The sequence below is a fragment of the Hypomesus transpacificus genome, chromosome 9 (genome assembly GCF_021917145.1).
Source record: "Hypomesus transpacificus isolate Combined female chromosome 9, fHypTra1, whole genome shotgun sequence".
NCBI lineage: Eukaryota > Metazoa > Chordata > Actinopteri > Osmeriformes > Osmeridae > Hypomesus > Hypomesus transpacificus.
In genome coordinates, this window is record NC_061068.1 from 13,695,473 (window position 1) to 13,716,284 (window position 20,812).

At 41.5% G+C, this 20,812-nt stretch overlaps 1 protein-coding gene across 7 annotated transcripts in view; it reads right to left on the reverse strand.

Moving 5' to 3' along the window:
* Positions 1-20,812, reverse strand: part of LOC124471298 (NACHT, LRR and PYD domains-containing protein 12-like) — a 54,828-nt gene that overhangs the window by 5,437 nt on the left and 28,579 nt on the right. For 6 of the 7 annotated variants that reach the window (XM_047025751.1, XM_047025749.1, XM_047025753.1 and 3 more), the window contains exons 7-12: positions 18,755-20,525; positions 18,452-18,619; positions 15,964-16,134; positions 14,505-14,675; positions 11,280-11,453; positions 742-788 (exon numbers count right to left, since the gene is read on the reverse strand). In XM_047025751.1, the coding sequence (XP_046881707.1) occupies positions 742-788; positions 11,280-11,453; positions 14,505-14,675; positions 15,964-16,134; positions 18,452-18,619; positions 18,755-20,525 (2,502 nt within the window). The remainder of the gene's footprint in view (positions 1-741; positions 789-11,279; positions 11,454-14,504; positions 14,676-15,963; positions 16,135-18,451; positions 18,620-18,754; positions 20,526-20,812) is intronic. The other variant, XM_047025754.1, reaches the window with a different exon arrangement.

Below are 20,812 nucleotides of genomic sequence, written 5' to 3' on the forward strand. Positions count from 1 at the left end.
GAGAGATGAGGGGGAGAAGGGAGCGCTGGAAAAGGTAGGGGAGTGGAGTTGAGATGAGTTGAGAAGGGAAGTGTGTGTGTGTGTGTGGGGGGGGGGGTCTATCCGGCCTGACACAGGGACACTGAGGAGTCTAGCCCATCAATAAACCCCATAAACTTTCCACCCACAAACTGTCAAAAATCATGTAGACTCAAGCAAGCAGAAATCAGATGAGTGAGCAGAAATCCACGTATGAGAGCGTGCCAGGCGCTCACAGGAGAAAGGAGAGAGGCAGGACAAGAGGGAACAAAAGGGTGAAGGGATGGGAGGTAGCGCACACACAGTAAGGAGAGGAAGGGGAGCAAGGTAGATAAAGGGAGAGGTGGAGGAGAGAGGGGAGGAAGGGAGGGAGGAGGAGAAGAACAGAGAAGAGAGGAAAGATGATGAAAGGAGATGTGAGGAGAAGGGAGGAGGGGAGAAGAGAAGGGGGGAGAAGATGAGAGGACAGGAGGAGAGGACAGGAGCAGAGGGGAGGGAGGGAAGAGCGGGAATGAGGGGAGGACAGAAGAAAAGGGAAGAAGAGAGAGGGTGAAGGGATGGACACACACACACACACAATAGTCATGTGGATACAAGTGTTAAATTACTGCTCCTAAATGTAGTGTTTACAAAGTGTTGTGTCCCTTTTTGACCTCAAGTCACTAATGGTATTGTCTCTTGTATGACCCTGTGTACTAGAACCAAGTAGCAGTCAATACTCACATTTCCTAAGGCCAGGTTTGATCCAGCACTCTCCACCATGATCCACACTGTAGAGATGGGCAGAGTAATGATGAGGATGAGGAAATGACACTACACTTGTTGCTAAGTGACTTAGCAACTGACTTATATTTATATCTTTATCATCAGAGGTGTATTCCAGAAAGCAGTTTTTACAAACTCTGAGCCTAACCCTGAACTCTGACTTGATCCCTGAGATGGGAAACACAGTTATCACTTCCAGAACAGCTGATCTGAGGTAGTCCAATCAACTCTGAGTATAGCAAAGCACGTGCACGATGACTTTCAAAAGCCATCATTACAATGTAACCAGATGTTGTCAGAATCAGAATCAGAAAGGGATTTATTCGCCATGAAAGTTTGCACAGACAATGAATTTGCTTTGGCAGGAAGGTGCATTCAATAAACATATAGGAATCTTAAATTTAGATATATGGTCTAACTATACTAAGGATACATAAACTATCAATACTAAGGGGAATACAATTCAAATAAAATATAAGTTGCCATAAGATAAAATAAAATATAAGTTGCCAATTTACAGTATAAAATACAATATAAAATACAAATATTACACGAATTGTGAAGTAGGGCAAATGCAATTGTTTTAAGACATGAAGTCATTAAAGTCAGTGTGAACTCTTGGCCTTGTTGAGGAGGCCAACAGCGGAAGGGAAGAAACTGTTTGTGTGGCGTGAGGTTTTGGTCCTGATGGACCGCAGCCTTCTTCCGGAGGGGAGTGACTGAAACAGGGAGTGTCCAGGGTGGGAGGAGTCGGCCACAATCTTCTTCGCTCGCCTCAGGGTCCTCGAGGTGTGCAGGTCCTCGAGGGAAGGCAGATTGCAGCCAATCACCTTCTCCGCAGAGCGGATGTTACGCTGCAGCCTGCTCTTGTCCTTGGCAGTGGCAGCAGCGTACCAGATGGTGATGGAGGAGGTGAGGATGGACTCAATGATGGCTGTGTAGAAGTGCACCATCATGGACTTTGGCAGGTTGAATTTCTTCCGCTGCCGCAGGAAGTACATCCTCTGTCGTGCTTTTTTGGTGAGGGAGCTGATGTTCAGTTCCCACTTGAGGTCCTAGGAGAGGATAGTGCCCAGGAAGCGGAAGGACTTCACAGTGTTGACTGGGGAGTCACACAGGGTGATGGGGGTGAGTGGGGCTGTGTTCTTCCTGAAGTCCACAACCATCTCCACTGTCTTGAGAGCATTGAGCTCTAGGTTGTTCTGGCTGCACCAGGTCACCAGGTTGTCCGCTTCCCACCTATAATCAGACTCGTCTCCACCAGAGATGAGCCCAATAAGGGTGGTGTCGTCCGCAAACTTCAGGAGTTTGACGGACGGATGACTGGAGGTGCAGCTGTTGGTGTACAGGGAGAAGAGCAGAGGAGAAAGGACGCAGCCCTGGGGAGATCCAGTGCTGATGGACCGGGAATCAGAGACTTGTGTTCCCAGCTTAACGCACTGCTTCGTGTCAGACAGGAAGTCTGTGATCCACCTGCAGGTGGAGTCAGGCACGTTCCGCTGGGAGAGCTTGTCCTGAAGCAAAGCGGGGATGATGGTATTACAGCAGAGCTGAAGTCCACAAACAGGATCCTGGCGTAGGATGCTGGGGAGTCCAGGTGCTGTAGGGTGAAGTGGAGGGCCATATTAACTGCATCGTCCACAGACCTGTCTGTAGGCAAACTGCAGGGGGTCCAGTAGAGGGTCTGTGATGGATTTTAGGTGTGCCAGCACCAGGCGCTCAAAAGACTTCATTACCACAGAGGTCAGGGCGACGGGTCTGTAGTCATTATGTCCAGTTGGCCTGGGCTTTTTGGGCACAGGGATGATGTTGGAGGACTTTAGACAGGCTGGCACATGGCATGTCTCCAGGGAGGTGTTGAAGATGTAGGTAAACATCAGAGACAGCTGGTCAGCACAGTTCTTGAGGGTGGCTGGAGAGACAGAGTCCGGCCTAACTGCTTTGCGGGGGTTCTGTCTCTTGAACAGTTTGTTCACTCCTCTCTCCTGAATGGAGAGGGTCGTCACTGTAGACGGGGGGAGGCCTCACGGGTGGAAAGGGGTTGTTCAGGACTGTCCAATTGTCTTTCAAATCTACAGTAGAACTCATTCAGGTCGTTGGCCAGGCGGGAGTCGTTAGTGCAGGGGTGTAAACCAGGGTTTGTCGTTGTTGTAGCTCACCCTGGTGCGTGTTGGTATACAGCAGTTCTCACAGAAGCTGATGTATGATGTCACAGCCTCCGTGAGCTCATCCACACTATTGGTAGCAGTCATGAACATGTCCCAGTCAGTACAGTCCAAGCACGCCCGCAGTTCCTCCATAGCCTCACTGGTCCACTGTTTTGATGTCCTCACAGCAGGCTTACAGAGTTTAAGCTTCTGCCTGTATGCAGGAATCAGGTGGACCATGGCGTGGTCTGAGTGACCCAGTGCTGCTCGGGGAACCGCATGGTATGCTTTACTGATAAAAGGTAATAAAAATTGCAGTCAATGACCTCTAAGTAACGTTGCTCAAAGTCAATGATGTAGTCAGTCATTGACATGTATCTCGTTATCCAATAAAAATTTGAATACGCTTCATACGTTATGTCCTTTTCTTTTGTCTATGTTGTTTCTTTGAAACATTTTATCAAGTGCATTTAACAAAGTTGTCGATTACCAGAGTCTTTGTTCAGGTCATCGATAGGTACTTAGCTGTTTCTGGTGCTCACTCAGTCAGCGCCAAAGCCACCACAAGGGCCTGCTTCTCTTTTCCAAGATCTGTAACTCTTGTACACATTTCTACTTAATTTTTCCAGCTTTCAAACGACTTTCCTTCATCGGAAGTCGGCAGAATTTTCTAACTTGTGGCAGCCATCCTATGCTACCAATGTTAAACTCATAGAAAACACAGTGTTTCCTTTACTCAGTTTAATGGTCACACTCCATGTTCACCTGTACAACTCACCTAGTAACTACGCAGTAACAATTCATGGTTCAAGATGGCGCCGACGATGGCAGCCGCGGTAGGTAGGTGTGCTCTGTTTTGTCTTGTTTTATCTGTTAATTCAGTGTTCTGCCAAGATTTCAGGGGTTCTCTAACAAGAGAAGCACTTCTTAACATCAGGACTACAACTCCTGTGTATTTATTTCCCACTTTTCTGCTTCCAGCGGAAGATTTAGTGGGAATTATAGTCAAAGCCACCCTCGGCTTTGTCCTAGCAGCGAAGAATCGCAGGAGAGGTAAACGGGACGGTGCTTTGGTGCGACTACGTCGGCGCAGAGTGCGCAGAGTGTTATGATTGCCGTTTTCCATATATTGCAACATATTCAACATGAATATATAATATATGTGTTTATATATCCCAAAATATATGCAATTTTAAATCTATAAATACCACCATAATGTATTCCGATTTATATGGGAAAATGAATTGGTAATATATGTAAAGATATAGTGTCACATGTATGTTTAATATATGGTAGAATATATTTGAATTATATGTAAAAAAATATAGCTGTAAGCAGCAATGGTGAATTCCTCCTTGAAAATGGCAAAATATTGTAAAATTGACATAATAGATAGTTACACCGGGATTACCCAAAAAACTTGAAACTGTTTTGTAAAAAAAAAAAAAAACGCCTGTTTCTGGAATTGAACCTGGAACCCTTCGGTTCCCAGGACAACATCTCATCCAATTGAGCCATTCCAAGATCTAGACTTTGCAGTGTTCAGTTACTGAATAATAAAATAAGACGTTTCTCCTATGGCACTCATAGTCACATTTGGTCCAAGCTCAAACAGCTCTAATTCAGTCATATTTTCACATATTAAGGTGAAACTTTGCAGGGTACTTCAGAGGGAAGTCACCTTAAGACTATTGCTGACGGGGAATCCTAATTATATGGAAAGATATACATGAAATAAATGTACAGATATGTGTTCAATATATTGCGGCATATATTTTAAATATAGGTAAAATTTATGGGAAAATATTTGAAATATGACAATGATCGCTTCCAGCAAACCTCTTTTGAATTAGCCACTTCTCCCTAAAAAAATGTCAATCTTACGGTATTTACGTTTTTGGGGGCAAATTTTCAGTTAGCAGGTGGTACTGTTTGAATCGGGATTCCATTTGAAATACTGCTGTTGACAACCTTATTAGAATACCTTCTAGATGGCTGAGCGGTTAGGGAATCAGGCTATTAATCAAAAGGTTGCCGGTTCAATTCCTGGAAGCGCGAAAATTAAGCTGTGTCCTTGGGCAAGGCAATTCACCCTACTTGCCTCGGGGTATGTCCCTGTACTTACTGTAAGTCACTAGATAAGATTGTCTGCTAAATGACTTAATGTAAATATCACCATATATGTCTGTACATTGTATGGGCATGTTCTCATATATGTACACATGCATTGTACAATATATCTTTCCATATTATTTTACATATATTTAAAATATATTCTACCATATATGAAGCATACATGTGACACTATATCTTTACATATATTACCCATACATTTTCCCATATAAAGCGGCATAGATTATGGTGGTTATTTATGAATACATAATTGCATATATTTTGGGCTATATAACCACATATATTATATATTAATGTTCCATATATTGCAATATATGGAAAACGGCAATCATTGCTGTATTCTGCAATATATTACATGAAAATATATTATAGTTTATAATATATTAGTAATATATTTATCATCAATATATTATCCCATGTATTTCCATATATAATATATTGGTCAATGTAATGGAAAATAATATATTACAATATATTAAAATGTATTTCAAATCATATATTGGTAAATATATTTTCTTTCCGTAAGGGACAGTCATAGCGAGGATAAATGTGTTGCCAACTCTGGAACCATATCTTACATGTAACTGGTGAGCTGTCGGATAGGCCACTCCGTTGCAGGTTACAATTCATAGAGGGACTGCGTCGGATTGGAGAAGGACAGAATTTGGCGGACAGCCAAATTCAAGGAGCTTTCCATTCTTACGGACATTCAAAGACCTCAACAAACTCTGGTAAAATTCTCCTGGAAACCGTCGACCTGCTCACCAAACTTTCCGACCTGCTCGCTCAGCTCTTTGACCATCGCCACGCCACGAGGTGGCTGGTTGTGCTGCGTGTTGCCCACGGACAGCAGCCGCCACCTTAGGCTGTGGAACAACGTGCCCGAGCCGAACACCAGTTGGCATGTGACGAACTGGGGGGTATTATTTTCTAGCAGTAATAGGCTAATTACGGCCAGTGTTATTGTCATTTAAATTGTAATGGCTTATATATATATAAATGTAAATATGTGTGTTTATTAAGTTGGATGCGTAAGCATTATTTGTTAAAAGAACTCAGGGCGCCCTAGTTAATTTGAGTTATGCCCGAAAACGAGGCATGAGGGGCGCTACATTCATAAAGATTAGATAGATTTAAAAGCATAATTTTTTCTGCTAGTTTACAACTCAAAATACTAAGAGTTAAGAGTAAAATGAAATAGTTGTCTTCTCATTTCCCCTGCAAGAGGGAATGGTGATCAGCAGCCTCATAGTTGCATCAAAACGAATGTATTTGGCAGACCGGTGTAAAAATGGACCTAAGCTCTATGACTTAAACGTCATTTTAAGTTTTTCCCTTCTTGTGATATTTTTTTGGCATTTAGCCTACTCATATTGCATTCAGTCATTAATAAAGAACCCCCTTTGAGGCTTCTAACAACGACGTTACCGGCAGTAGCTATCTCAGATGGAATTGCGATTCAAATAGTACCATCTGCTAACTGAGAATATGCCCTTAAAAAAGTGTAAATAGGCTTTACATTTATTGAATGGAAAATCCCACATTCATAAAAAGCTCAGTGGTAGCGATCATTGTCAGTAGCAACTCAAAATGCGATATAGCCCTGTGTGGAGAAGCTGCCCCAGTAAATTGTACTAGGCCTACTACACAGCTGTGATGTTTTTGTTAGCTACTACTGTAGTGTGTCTCGCGTAGGCTACAGCGTTGCAGTGAGCTACACTGGTTTGAAACCACAGGTAATGATCATTTCACCCACAAATCGTTTACTTGTAATCTAATGTCATAATAAATCCCATAACGAAAATGTATTTGAGAGGTAGGTTTATTTTAACGATTCAAAACAGATGCATCATAGACTGCTGTAATAGAGGCTAATGTCACGATGCTAATGCTTCAGTGAAATAGTAGACTACTGTTTCCAAAAGAAGATGTACCTCCTTAATAATATCAGCTTATATTGTACATTACACATCCCAATTGTGTGTCATATCAAAGTAAAATGAGCAAATAGTAATCACCCAGGCCTCTTTGCTTGTGGCGTTTCTGCAGCTGCCTTGCAATAAAGCAGTTAGCCTAGCCTAGTCATCTCCCAGAAGTTAACGAGCTGCTAAACTAATGTTCTGCTAGAGATAGTCACGCAACTTTTTGTGACGTTAGTGACGTTAGTAGCGTCAGTGACTGTGGCTAGCAAGTTAGCCACCATTAGCTTCACTTTATTAGCTTCACCACAAAAACGTAATTTCTACTCAAACCGTGCAACGGAACGTAAATAAAAATACAAGCAACTCAATCGCTTCCAAGACGAAACTTTTAACACCTAGGTTGTCTATGTAGTCCAAATATTGACTGAGGCTTAGGGGCGCAAAAATAAACATTGAGAAATAAATATATATGTGACAGAACAAAGGTTGTGCTCCTGCTGTTGGCAAGCACACCCAATTATTCACGACACTACCAAGCAAGTAGGCTATAAGCGATCTTACAGCATGCCGTAAGACACTTCGGTTGTGAATAGTATGTCCATGCGTGGAAAAATCCATTGTTACGTCTACAAAATAATTTTAGATCTAGTATAAGTTTAGCTAGCTTGTAAATCCTGAGGACAGCCTACCAAAGTTGAATTAGCCAATGTCGATAACGATGGTAGCAAACGCTGGTTTGCTAGCTTTATATAACATTACACTGGTAGCTGTTTGATTTACCTTCAATTATTATGTTATGTTATATTTTACTAGCCATTTGCCTACTTTAGCAAGTCACTGTATTTCCAAGCCTTAATACTGTAACTGAGACGACACAGTAAATAATTCCTCTTTCAATAAGCCCCCGTTCCAGTGGTGAGCATTAGATTAGCTTCCCGGTCTGTAGAGATCTTGGGACAAAGACACTTTTAAAATCTAAAATGGGGTTATATGCCGCTTTAAAATATAAGCTATACAACCACAAGAAAACTGTAAAATCGGGGTACAAGCTGCGGTTTTATTTCCGAAAAATACGGTGGCTAACTGAAGCTGAGATGAATCCCGATATTTTGGTTGCTGAGCTGTAACGTTACCCACCTAAGTCGATCCCGTTTGCTTCGACAACAGAAGTGGAAACAACTAACGTTATAATTTTATATATCAAGTCTATCTGTTGAAAATAATGTTGTTTGGACACAATAGATTTATTTCCAGTTTTTTATTCTAAGTCCCCACCTTCAATGTTTCAGTGAGTGCTGTTGGCCGTGTTGCGTCTTTGCTTCACAGCTTCGCTTGTTGTAAACCAACCAATCAGCGCGCAGCTCATCTAAATATTCATTAACATACCATAAAAGGGAGAAAACCGCTCGTTTTATTCTAGGGATATTTCACAGGGTGCATCAGGGCGCATAGAACAGCACCCGGGATATTTTCAGCCCATCCAATGTTACATAACCTATTCAGAGACCTTAAGGAACAGTGTGAAAAACCCATACTATAAAATCAGTAAATGACCCCTTTAAGGATGCCCAAGTAAAAGATGGAAGATCTTTATACAATGGAGATTAGAGTTGCCTCCTACAGTTTTATGACCACCTAAGTAGGAGACGTGAAGTCTGGGTGGTTTGGGGGTTCTTGTCACCTGGGGGGGAAGAGACTGGTGGTGTGTAGACAATGTGTATTTAACTGTATTGTTTTAAAGGTCCCATGACATGAAAACTTTAGGAGGTTATTTAACATTAATATGAGCCTGCCTTTGGCTCCCCAGTGGCTAGAAATTTTGATGGTGTAAACCAAGCCCTGGGTATTCTTCTCCGTCTTTGAGAAAATGAAAGCTCAAACGCTCGGTTTGAAAATCATCTCCTTGTGACGTCACAAGGAGGAAGGTTACCTCCCCTCTCTCTGCTTTGCCCGCCCCGAGAATCTGGCCAGCCCAAAAGAAACTGAGCTACGACCGTGCAAGTGTTTTTATCATGGCTTGCAAACGAGCTAAGTATTATATTTGCTCAGTTTGGATGTACAACGGAAAACACAAGTATTTTTACAGTTATTCCTTCATCCGAGCCTCTGAAGACCATGGGCCTCATTTACTAACATTGCGACCGCATCTTAATCTGCGCATTTGCCCAACCGCAAATAGCGCACGGTGTATTTACGCATTTTGAGTGGTATTTATCAAACCAGATCCTTGTCGGGCAATCAGCGCCTTACTCCGCCCTTGAATGTTAATTAGCGTGCTGTTAAAAGCCGGGAGAAATTCCCTGCATGTTACTGCCACCATGGGTGATTCGAGGAAAAGAAAAAGAAGGTTCAGCGAACAGGAGATAGAAATATTGGTTCACGAAGTTAAAGCTAACATTAACAAAGAAGAAATAAACCTCTCCCTCCATCTCTTTGCGGCACACACCTGAATTATGTACAAATAGTCTGCTACACTCCCAAATATATATTTTTTGGGTTGCATACAGTGTCGGACTGGCCATCGGGAGAATTGGGAGATTTCCCGAATGGCTGGTCCAGCTAACGGCCGCTATGGCCACGGCACTATGCAAAAAAATAATGTAACCTAATAGTTAATGCTCACTTTGAGGACGGCCTGAATACCAAGCAACTGTTTAACTGGAGTGATCCAAAATCCAAAGGGTGGGGGTGGGGATTCCCCCCGTGTAAAAAAAGGTGAAAGGTGCACTGGTCCATCGGTTTACAGATCGCGATTGGTCAAAAATCAATCGTTTTCCGGGTACGGCCAGTTTGTTGGAGTGGGTGAAAGCATTGAGTTTGCGTGCAGTGTTTTGAAAGTTGTCTGGAACCGAGAAACATTGTTGTCTCTTTTGCAAAGAAATGGAAAGGAAAAGAAAATGAGAAAAGGGTGGCACGGAAAATACAGGAGACAAAAAACAACGCGCACTCCTGCCAAATGTAAAACATTGAACAAATGTTTAGACCGGCAAAAGTCAAGCTAAGTGAGGGAGAGTCTGCAGCCCAAAGATATGGCAGTACCAGAGGCGTCAGGTGCAAGCAGCTGGATTGTCGACATTTAGAAAATTCAAATTTCCAAAACATGCAAAAACCACAAAATTATACATGTAGGCTTTATATTTTAAATGAAAACAAAAATGGCCAAGAGAAAAAGGCACTCTTGTAAATATGCACAACATGTTTTTTTGGCTTTAAATATTAAATGTGCTATGTGAATCAAATGCAATTGTCTTATTTGTTGTGTTCTGTGTAATAAAGCAGCCACAAGTGACACAGGGCAACAGATGGAGGCTGCTATGGTGACAGGGTCCAGTGGAGAGACTTTGACAGGTGCAGCACTGCATCTGTACACAATAGACTATCTGTTATGATCAGTGACTGATGCACTTTTGTAAAGCTCTCTTTTGGAAGTCGCTTTGGACAAAAGCGTCTGCTAAATGCATAAATGTAAATGTTAACAGGGTTATTATATGGAAATAAGTTTGTTGAATTGATTTTCATTATTGACTATAGTTAACTGATTATTGTTCTTTTGCAACATCAAAAAACAGATGCAGAAACAGAGAGAAGGAAGGAAAAAGAAAGTAAGGGAAAATTGCCATATTCATTTTTAGATACTGTATAAGATATAATTTTGTTAACAGTCTTCAATAGTACTGCATTATACTTTATTATTATATAGCCCATTTGTATTAAGCAACTGTACCCGGGTCGCGGGCCGGTCTGCGTTTCAAAGTACCGGGCAGTTTTTTGGTCCCAGTCCGACCCTGGTCGCATAGATAACATTTTGGGAGCATATGCAACCAAAATGACTGCAATTTTGAGCCTCTCCATATGGTCATTTTTTTTATCAACTATTTATTCATTGAATTTAAAGAAAATGTGCCATATTGTGTTATGTATCGTTATCGGGATATGAGAGGATCTATATCAGGATATGAGATGTTGGTCATAATGCACAGCCCTACTGCAAACTAAAATAAAACAGCACATTATCAGTAATACATTTAAATTGGGAAAATGTGAATAATTGGGTTGCAGGTTGATTTAAGATGTGCGCCCCTAAATTTTCTGCCTGTGCCCCCAACATTTTCAGTTCGAGGCTATTGTAGATTATATAAGATTGATCTCTTCCTAATCAACTATCCTAAATAACCATGCAGTAATTATATTATCATGATATGCAAAGCCTATGAACATACTTGTATATTCAGTGTTAAGCAACATTACATTAAGAACATAAACATAAGAAGATAAAAAACTAACATCTCCTTACTTGAGTTTCTCCAGTCTGCAGTGTGGATCCTCCAGTCCAGCAGAGAGCAGCTTCAATCCTTTTTCTCCTGGATGATTGTAGCTCAAGTCCAGTTCCCTCAGGTGGAAGGGGTTGGACCTCAGAGCTGAGGCCAGAGAAGCACAGCCTTCCTCTGTGACCAGACAACCTGACAGCCTGTAGAAAGAGGATCAATATTGTGACAGAATCCATCTGGGTCTCCAGAGTGAGTCAGCACAGAGGGGTTCATTTGGCAGGTTCTGCAGGAAGTCGAACATAGCTATCGACAACACAGCTGACAGGTTAGGCTTTTCCTGTCAATACACATGCTAGAAAGAGTTTTGGTTTGATAATGTTGTTGCTAATGTTGCTAATGCTCTGACATTCTGGTTCTACTTTGGATGCCATCAAGCGGGATTTCTGTTCATAGTCAGTCCTCCACTAACCAATCAGCATGCTAGCATTTGATGGGCAAAAACTATTCACCCTGTAAGAAATCAAAAGGGCATAAGTACTCGTTCATCCAACTTTAACCTATATTCAATGTTGAACATGCAAAAACTACAATCAAATCATAGATTTCTCTACGACAATCAAGCGAAAGAGAAAAATTTAGCTGTTTAGCTCAATAGACTCATTCATTTTGCACTTGCCCGCAATCACTTCCAGTAGAACTCTGGTGGAACTGCAACAACATTTGGTACAATGGGGCTTACAGTTTTTTTCAGTCGCTAACAAGCATTTGTCCAAACAGTTGTCACATTTTCAAAACTCTAAACACAATTAGCACAGCATCAGTCTTTTTTGGCCATACAATTCACATATTTTATGTCTTTTTCACACAATATTCAGTCAGTGAACACATTTCCACAACGCTTACATTTTCTTAACAGACAAGCTATACCTCCCAACAAAATTATGGATTGTTTGTGTAGTATTCACGAATGTTAACACACAACATCCCACAATAGCAAAAACAATTATCCAAACCTTAGATACAGTATAAAAACATCTGCTTCCGCAATTATATTACTGTAGTTTAAAAACAACATATCTCAGCAGAAAAAAATAAATAAAGACAATTGAAAAATGGACACACAGCTGATTTATGTTGGGTAAAGTGGGCCAACCACAGCTGATTCCAGTCTAGCTTAGACTCAGTGGCAGGGGTTATTTCCTTCAATTACTATAAAAGAAGGACTTTGAGGAATGATGTTTTTGGAAACAGAAACAGAAAAACACAAACACTGTAATGTTTGGACGAGGAAGAGCAAGGGGCCCAGGGAGCAGGCCTAGTGAGAGATGGAGGGAGAGGTGGAGAAGCAGTGAGAGATGCAGAAGGAGGTGCAGGTGCAGTGAGAGGAGCAGGGCTGGGGAAAGAGCAGGCCCAAGGAGAGGGCAAGGTAGAGGTGTAAGAATGCGTGGTGGTGGCATTCCAAGTGCTGCAAGAACAGTAGTCAGTAATGAACTTCGTACCTCTATCAATGACCATGTAATCAACCACGGTCTTTCACAAAGAGAGGCTGGTGAAAGAGTGAAACCCAAGTTGAGGTGGTCAATGGTTGCCTCCATTAAACGCATCTTTCAACAAACCAATATTTTGTTCACTGTAAGCATTACTGTAAAACTTTTTCTGTTCTATTAAGTACTTCCTTTAGTAAACAGTAAGAGAAAAAAACTGATTTGCTTTTTACTGAAATGTGTTTGAATGTGAACCTTATTGTATATGTGGACATACAGTTCCCAACCAATAAATTTAGTGTAAAAGGCATGATTTAGATGTTTCCCCTGCTCCAAAACACCTGATTCAAATCAATGGGTTGTTATCAAGCTCTGTGGAAGCCGGGTAATGACCATTTATTTGAATCAGGTGTGCTGGAGCAGGGAAACAAATAATAAGTCTCAAATATGCTGTATTAGTTTGCTTAGGGAATTACGTTTACACTTCAAATCACACTAGACAGACACCAGTATAACTGCAGTGATGGGAGCTACACATTTCTAAGGTGTAAGGTAATGTCAATATCTACAACATAGGTCTACAGCACTGGTAGCAATCTTTTGAGAAATATTCAATAAAGCAAAGACATGATGAGTGAGTATGATACATCAAGGGAGGAGGTTGATTGAGATTTGGGCTCCAAGACATTATTCTGCCAGACATACAATAGTTGGTAACTTGGATCAGTGCAGTAAGGCAAAGGCAAGTATTTTATTGGCAATGTCTATGCCAGGGGCATTGTTAGACATAAAGCTCTACTGGGGCACAGGCCCCTATTCATATCCCTTTTTCTTTAACAGGGACATCAATAGTTAATGCGAGCGCACATGTTTTTTTCGGATTCATTTTAGCGCAAATACTGTTTTTTGATCTTCATGTAATATTGTTTTTATGTTTTAGTCAAACTGAGATGATCGGTGGGCCTATCATTTAGAAACTTTATTTAGTTTTGTAATGTTTACTTAGACTACCTCAAATTTTTACTTGTTTGCCAGTCCGACACCTGGACTTCTGTGTGCATGCTGCAGTGGATATTTGGCAAGATCAGAAGACCGCGCTGACATGGAATTCTGCGGAAATCGGTTTATGTTTTCGGTTAAACTGCTTCGATTTTACAAGCGTTTATTGGGATACTGTGTTTTCTTGCCAGGATTATCAATCTAAATGAATGCACTGACTACTAAATTGTTAAAACTCAAACTTTAGATTTTACTGGGGCACGTGCTGAAGATGACAGTACCTCAATTTTTATCTTTGCTAAAGCCATGACCGCACAGATTAAAGTCAATATTTTTCCACTGTGTAAAGGGAAACCCCAGATGTTCATAAAGTTTGATGAATGACAGGTTGTGTTGTCATGCTAAACAGGTTTAAGGTTTAAAATTAAATTAAGCTGTATGTTATTACCCTTTGGAAAAGGGCATACAGATTGCTAAGACGACCCAAAATGACTGCAATTATGTTGCACATTCAGAAACAGTTGCAAAAAAAACATGAAAAAAAATATTAAGCCAATCAGCACAATTATGTACTGTATGTTTTAGAGTGTTTCAGAGCTAATCTGCATATTTCTTATCAAACTAGTCCTCACTGATGACTAGAAGGCATATACCATTCTTGGCATGCAGGTTATACCCAACTTGAGACTCAACTCGGTTGTCTATTTCAACAATACAAATTCATTGAGCAATTATGACTAATGTCTCATGTAGAACATAAATACAGACCTCAGTGTCTGCAGTTTGCAGAGTGGGTTCCCCAGTCCAGCAGAGAGCAGCTTCATGCCGACATCCTTCAGATCATTGTTACTTAGATCTAGTTGTCTCAGGAAGGAGATTGACTTCAGCACTGAGCTCAGAGAAGCACAGCCTTCCTCTGTGATGTGACAGCCTGACAGCCTGTAGAAGGTTATCATTAGGGAGGGATCACAAACATTAATACCCTATAGAGGTAGAAATTCAAGCTATTATTCCCACTTTTTTTCTGGTTTGTATAAATACATGTCAGGTGCTAGCCTATAGCATTTCATTTTGGCCATGGATCAAACCTATAGCCTACTCACCAGAGGCTCTGACAATATCTGCCACTTCCTCCGAGCAGCATTCCGCTTAAAGCTATCCCTGTAGGCAGTGACTCGGATCATATTAAAACGGGAAATCCCCAAACGGCTATAATAAGTTTATAAGTCAACGTCATGGTCCCACCTACTTCCTGTACGTTTATCGGTGCCCGCATAGCTTCACGCCGTGCACATTAGTATAAAGTGATTAAATCAATAACTTAAATCAATCTGATAACTTTGGGCGTCGCAGGACTGTAATAAACATTACAAATCATTAAGTTCGGACCGGAACTAATGATTATACAGCATTTGGACCAAATGCAATGATTGGACGGGCTACTTGTCTGTCTGTTTACCATATGTAAGGACATACAGATTGTTAAGATGACCTAACAAGAGACTGCAATCAAGTTGCACATTCAGAAACAGTTACATCAACATTTTCATTCTGTCTAAAATAAACAAAAACATGAAATAAAATGTAAGCCAATCATTATGTACAGTATGTTTTAGAGTGTTTCAGATGCAGCAAATCTGCCTGTTTCTTATCAAACTAGTCCTCACTGATGACTACAGTTGAAGGCATATCTCATTCAAATCAACCATACACAAAACATTGTGCGATTATAACTTTACTATTGTCTCTTATACCATGGTCTAGGTGAATAATTGATTGTGATAAACTCCAAGTGATAAACTCACCCGAGGCGCACAATGTGCTAGGACCGGCACTGTGAATGTAGTGTGTCAGTGTCACGTAACCGCTCATCTCACATCCCATTCGTTATTCACCTCGCTAGTCAATCTACATCAGACAGGCTGCGGCCAACACAACAGTGTTGGCTCGATAGCTGGCTAGTCTTGTTGTTAAACATACTGTTAAATTATAATTACTGTTTGGAGAATATGTCAACTTTGATGTGGTCATCTCACATCCATTTGCTATTCAACTCGCTCCACAGGCTGCGGCCATACATGGCTGGTTACACGCAGCGGAAGACGGTTGCTTCCGCGGAATCTTCCGCTGCGCGTAGGACGGTTCACGCCTCCGCATCGTCCATTATCAGGTGATATTGGACACCTCGTCGGGCATTATCCCTTACATGTAGAACATAAATACAGACCTCAGTGTCTCCAGTTTGCAGAGTGGGTTCCCCAGTCCAGCAGAGAGCGGCTTCATGCCAACATCCTTCAGATCATTGTTACTTAGCTCAAGTTGTCTCAGGAAGGAGGCTGACTTCAGCACTGAGCTCAGAGAAGCACAGCCTTCCTCTGTGATGTGACAGCCTGACAGCCTGTAGAAGATTATCATTAGGGAGGGATCACACACACTAATACCCTCTAGAGGTAGAAATAAAGAATATCAGTCTGATCATTTCCTATGAGTGTTGAGGTGAGTTACTGTTGCAAGCTGAAAACAACAGGAGAACAAGGTGTTCTCATATAGAGCTTCTCTCCCCTGGAACAGACTACATGTTTTAATTAGGGAGGCTGGCACTGTCTAGGTGTTTAAGGTTACATCTAAAACTTAAATTTGTATTTTAAGTGTTATTTGTACCTTTGCACTCTGTAATCCTACTTTCCTACCTAATATTAACCTGCCTGAGAAGCTGATTTCACTGAACTGGATTGTACAACCATCCAGTCTAACGTATACTGAGACATCATGTGGTCTTCCTGAGGTATTTCTAAATCGTATAATGTGAGATGTAGGCCATCAGTGAATCTTTTGTTCTAGACCAGGGGTTCCCAATCCTGGTCCTCGGGCCTCCCTGCCCTGCATGTTTTAGATGTTTCCCTGCTCCAACACACCTGATTCCAATGAATGGGTCGTTATCTAGTTATGCAGAAACTTGCTAACGACCATTCATTGGAATCAGGTGTGTCGGAGCAGGGAAACATCTAAAACATGCAGGGCAGGGAGGCCCGAAGACCAGGATTGGAAAGCCCTGTTCTAGACTATCTAGTGTCTTTCTGAGCCAATCAGATCACAATTCCCCTCGTACTAGGATCGATACTAGGGAAGTATCTCTTATGATCAATGCTATGAGATCAATGGTACTGTCTTACTGACACAATCAAACTACTAATGAATATAAGATCATGTTCAAGAATTGTTATCTTAATTGAGTTATTGTGACATTCACCAGTGAGATAAAATAACACAATACATGCTTTAGTATATTTTGGAATGGATCTACCAAAGTAGTGACCACATACACAGTACTCCTCATGATACTGGTGAAGTGGAATAAACATCACACTGTAGATGGTAATTCCAATGAAGATGGATAGTGATTATTGATTTACAGTATATGATTTAAATTAACCTCATGATCACCTTTTTTACTTTTTTATGCTATATTACTGAAAACCAGATGCAAAGCTGTTGACTGATTAGTATTACCACTATTACCATTATTAACATTACTCTAATACATAGAAGATAATAAGCCCAAAGTGCAAACATGATTTTGTCATAGAAAACAAGAAAACCCTGCTATCTAATGTGGCTCATTTATGGTCCTATGCCCAGAACCTAGCAGCTGGCCTTCAAGGTCAGAATAGGCCCAAGAAATGGGAAAGTTCTCTGTGCACCTACAATCTGAATCCCCTAGGACCAGACAACAGCTGGGTAAGAATGCATGATGTATTCTGTGACCAACAAGTATTGTACCAATGGCAGGATATCATAAAATAATCGAGAAAATATGTAAGAGAAATGTCCAGAGAAATATTTTAGTGTGATCCTGGGATCTTGCTCACGTTCTATTGGGAAACGTTGGCGCTTTGAATTCCAATAAAATACTTTGCATCTAACCTTGCTGAGATCCAGTGCTATTTTTTTACTTTGAGAATTGGTTGAAAAATAGAATATTATTCTACTACACTGGTTCAGACAGTAGTGACCACATACACAGTACTCCTCATGATACTGGTTCAGACAGTAGTGATCACATACACAGTACTGATGATACTGGTTCAGACAGTAGTGACCACATACACAGTACTCCTCATGATACTGGTTCAGACAGTAGTGACCACATACACAGTACTCCTCATGATACTGCTTCAGACAGTAGTGACCACATACACAGTACTCCTCGTGGAGTACTGGTTCAGACAGTAGTGACCACATACACAGTACTCCTCATGATACTGGTTCAGACAGTAGTGACCACATACACAGTACTGATGATACTGGTTCAGACAGTAGTGACCACATACACAGTACTGATGATACTGCTTCAGACAGTAGTGACCACATACACAGTACTCCTCATGATACTGGTTCAGACAGTAGTGACCACATACACAGTACTCCTCATGATACTGGTTCAGACAGTAGTGACCACATACACAGTATTCCTCATGATACTGGTTCAGACAATAGTGACCACATACACAGTACTCCTCAAGATACTGGTTCAGACAGTAGTGACCACATATACCCCTTTTCCACCAACGCATTTTGGGTGCTGGTTCGGAGCCGGTGCTTAATCGCGAACCAGTTCTTTCTCTTTCGACAAACCGGAAAAGTGGTTCGTAAGTGGTTTGTGCGTGGTTCGCAAATAGCACCACTTCGGAGCTAAAAATACTATAAATACAAACCTCAGTGTCTCCAGTTTGCAGAGTGGATTCCCCAGTCCAGCAGAGAGCAGCTTCATGCCTGAATCCCCCAGGTTGTTGTAATTCAAGTCCAGCTCTGTCAGATCTGAGGAGGGGAGAGCTGAGGCCAGCGCTTCACAGCACCGTTCTGAGAGGTTACAGTCATTTAGCCTACATGAGATAAGGAGAACATGAGACATCATCATAGTCATAGTTTGTATGATAGGATCATACGATAATCAAATATCACATCACAATATGTGCTAGAAAATCGTATTATTATTATTAAAATGGCTTTGTACATACAAAGCAGTTTTGGAGTCTTTGACCACTGGCAGCAGCCTCAGAAGACCTTCCACTGATCTGGAGTATATCTTCAGGTCAAACACGTCCATCTTCTCTTCTGCAGTCAGCAACACAAAGAACACAGCTGACCACTGTGTAGATGAGAGACTCTTCACACTGGAGAGACTTCCTGAGCTCAGGTACTGTTGGATCTCCTCCACCAGAGAATGGTCATTTAGTTCATTCAGACAGTGGAACAGATTCATGCATCTCTCTGGAGAGGGATCCTCTCTAATCTTTTCCTTGATGTACTTAAGTGTTTCCTCATGGCTCTCTGTCTTGTTACTTTTCTGAGTCAGTAGGCCTCGTAAATCGGTCTGATTAGACTCCATTGAGAGGCCTAGGAGGAAGCGGAGGAAAAGGTCCAGCTGTCCATTCTTACTCTGCAAGGCCTTGTCCACAGCACTTTTGTAGAGGTGGACTTCAGATGTGTCTGAGGTGGACTGAGACATCAGATTCTCATTGTTGTTGATGAATGAGAGAAACACAAACATAGCAGCCAGAAACTCCTGAAAGCTCAGATGGACAAAGCAGAACACCTTCTCCTGGAAGACTTTACCATCCTGTCTGAAGATCTGTGTGAACACGCCTGAGTACACTGAGGCATCACAGACATCAATTCCACACTCAGTCAGGTCTTTCTCGTAGAAAATCAGGTTTCCTTTGTCCAGCTGGTGGAAGGCCAGTTTTCCCAGTGACAAAATACTCTTAATGCTCTCTTCATCCCAATGTGGATCTGTCTCAGTTTTCCCATGATACTTCACCTTCTTTTGTTTGGTCTGCAACACCAGGAAGGTTGTGTACATCTCAGTCAGGGTCTTGGGCATCTTTTCTTTCTTCTTTGTTCTCAGGATGTGTTCAAGGACTGTAACAGAAATCCAAGAGAAGACTGGAATGTGGCACATGATGTAGAGAGTCCTTGATGTCTTGATGTGTGAGATGATTCTCCTGGCCAGCTTCTCATCACTGCATCTCTTCATGATGTACTCATCCTTCTGTGGGTCATTGAACCCTCGTACCTCTGTCACCAGGTCAACACACTCTGAAGGGATCTGATTGGCTGCTGCAGGTCGAGTGGTGATCCAGATGAGAGCAGAGGGAAGCAGGTTTCCTCTGATCAGGTTGGTCAGCAGCACATCCACTGAGGTTGACTCTGTGACATCACACCAGCTCTTGTTCTTTTTGAAGGCTAAGGGCAGTCGACACTCATCCAGACCGTCAAAAACAAACAGAACATTGTAATCGTCATAGTCGGAGATTTTAGATTTTCTGGTTTCCGAGAAGAAGTGATGGACAAGTTCCATCAGACTAAACTCTTCTCCATCCAACAAATTCAGCTCTCGAAACGGGAGAGGAAAGATGAACTGGATTTCCTGATTGGCTAGTCCCTCAGCCCAGTCTGTGATGAACTTCTGCACAGAGACAGTTTTTCCGATTCCAGCAACTCCTTTTGTCAGAACAATTCGGACAGGTGTGTCTCGTCCAGCTGAAGGTTTAAAGATGTTGTTGCATGTGATGGCTGTTTCTGTTCTTGCTGATTTCCTGGATGCTGTCTCAATCTGTCTCACCTCGTGTTCTTTATTGATCTCTCCACTCTCACCCTCTGTGATGTAGAGATCTGTGTAGATGTTATTGAGAATGGTTTTGTTTCCGTGCCGAGTTATGCCCTCAAAGACAATCTGAAACTTCTTCTTTAGTTTAGATTTGAGTTTGTTGATCACTATAAGAACAGCTGGATAAAACAACAAACATTTCATATTTATTAACATACCTATACAATGCAACATCCCTAAATCTGTATAGCAGTACCACTACAAATACCTTTCATAGCTCAACATACAAAGTGGATATTACTTTTTAATACAGTATTTAGAGACGGGAAGCATTCCGCTCTATTGTGTTGCAATGAACAGGGAGACTAAAGAGGGTTTGTACTATTGAGCACGTGTGGCTGAGCTGTTACTCTTTATCAAGCTGTTGGCTGATGGCTTTTGAAAGGCAGGCCCAAAAATAATTAAA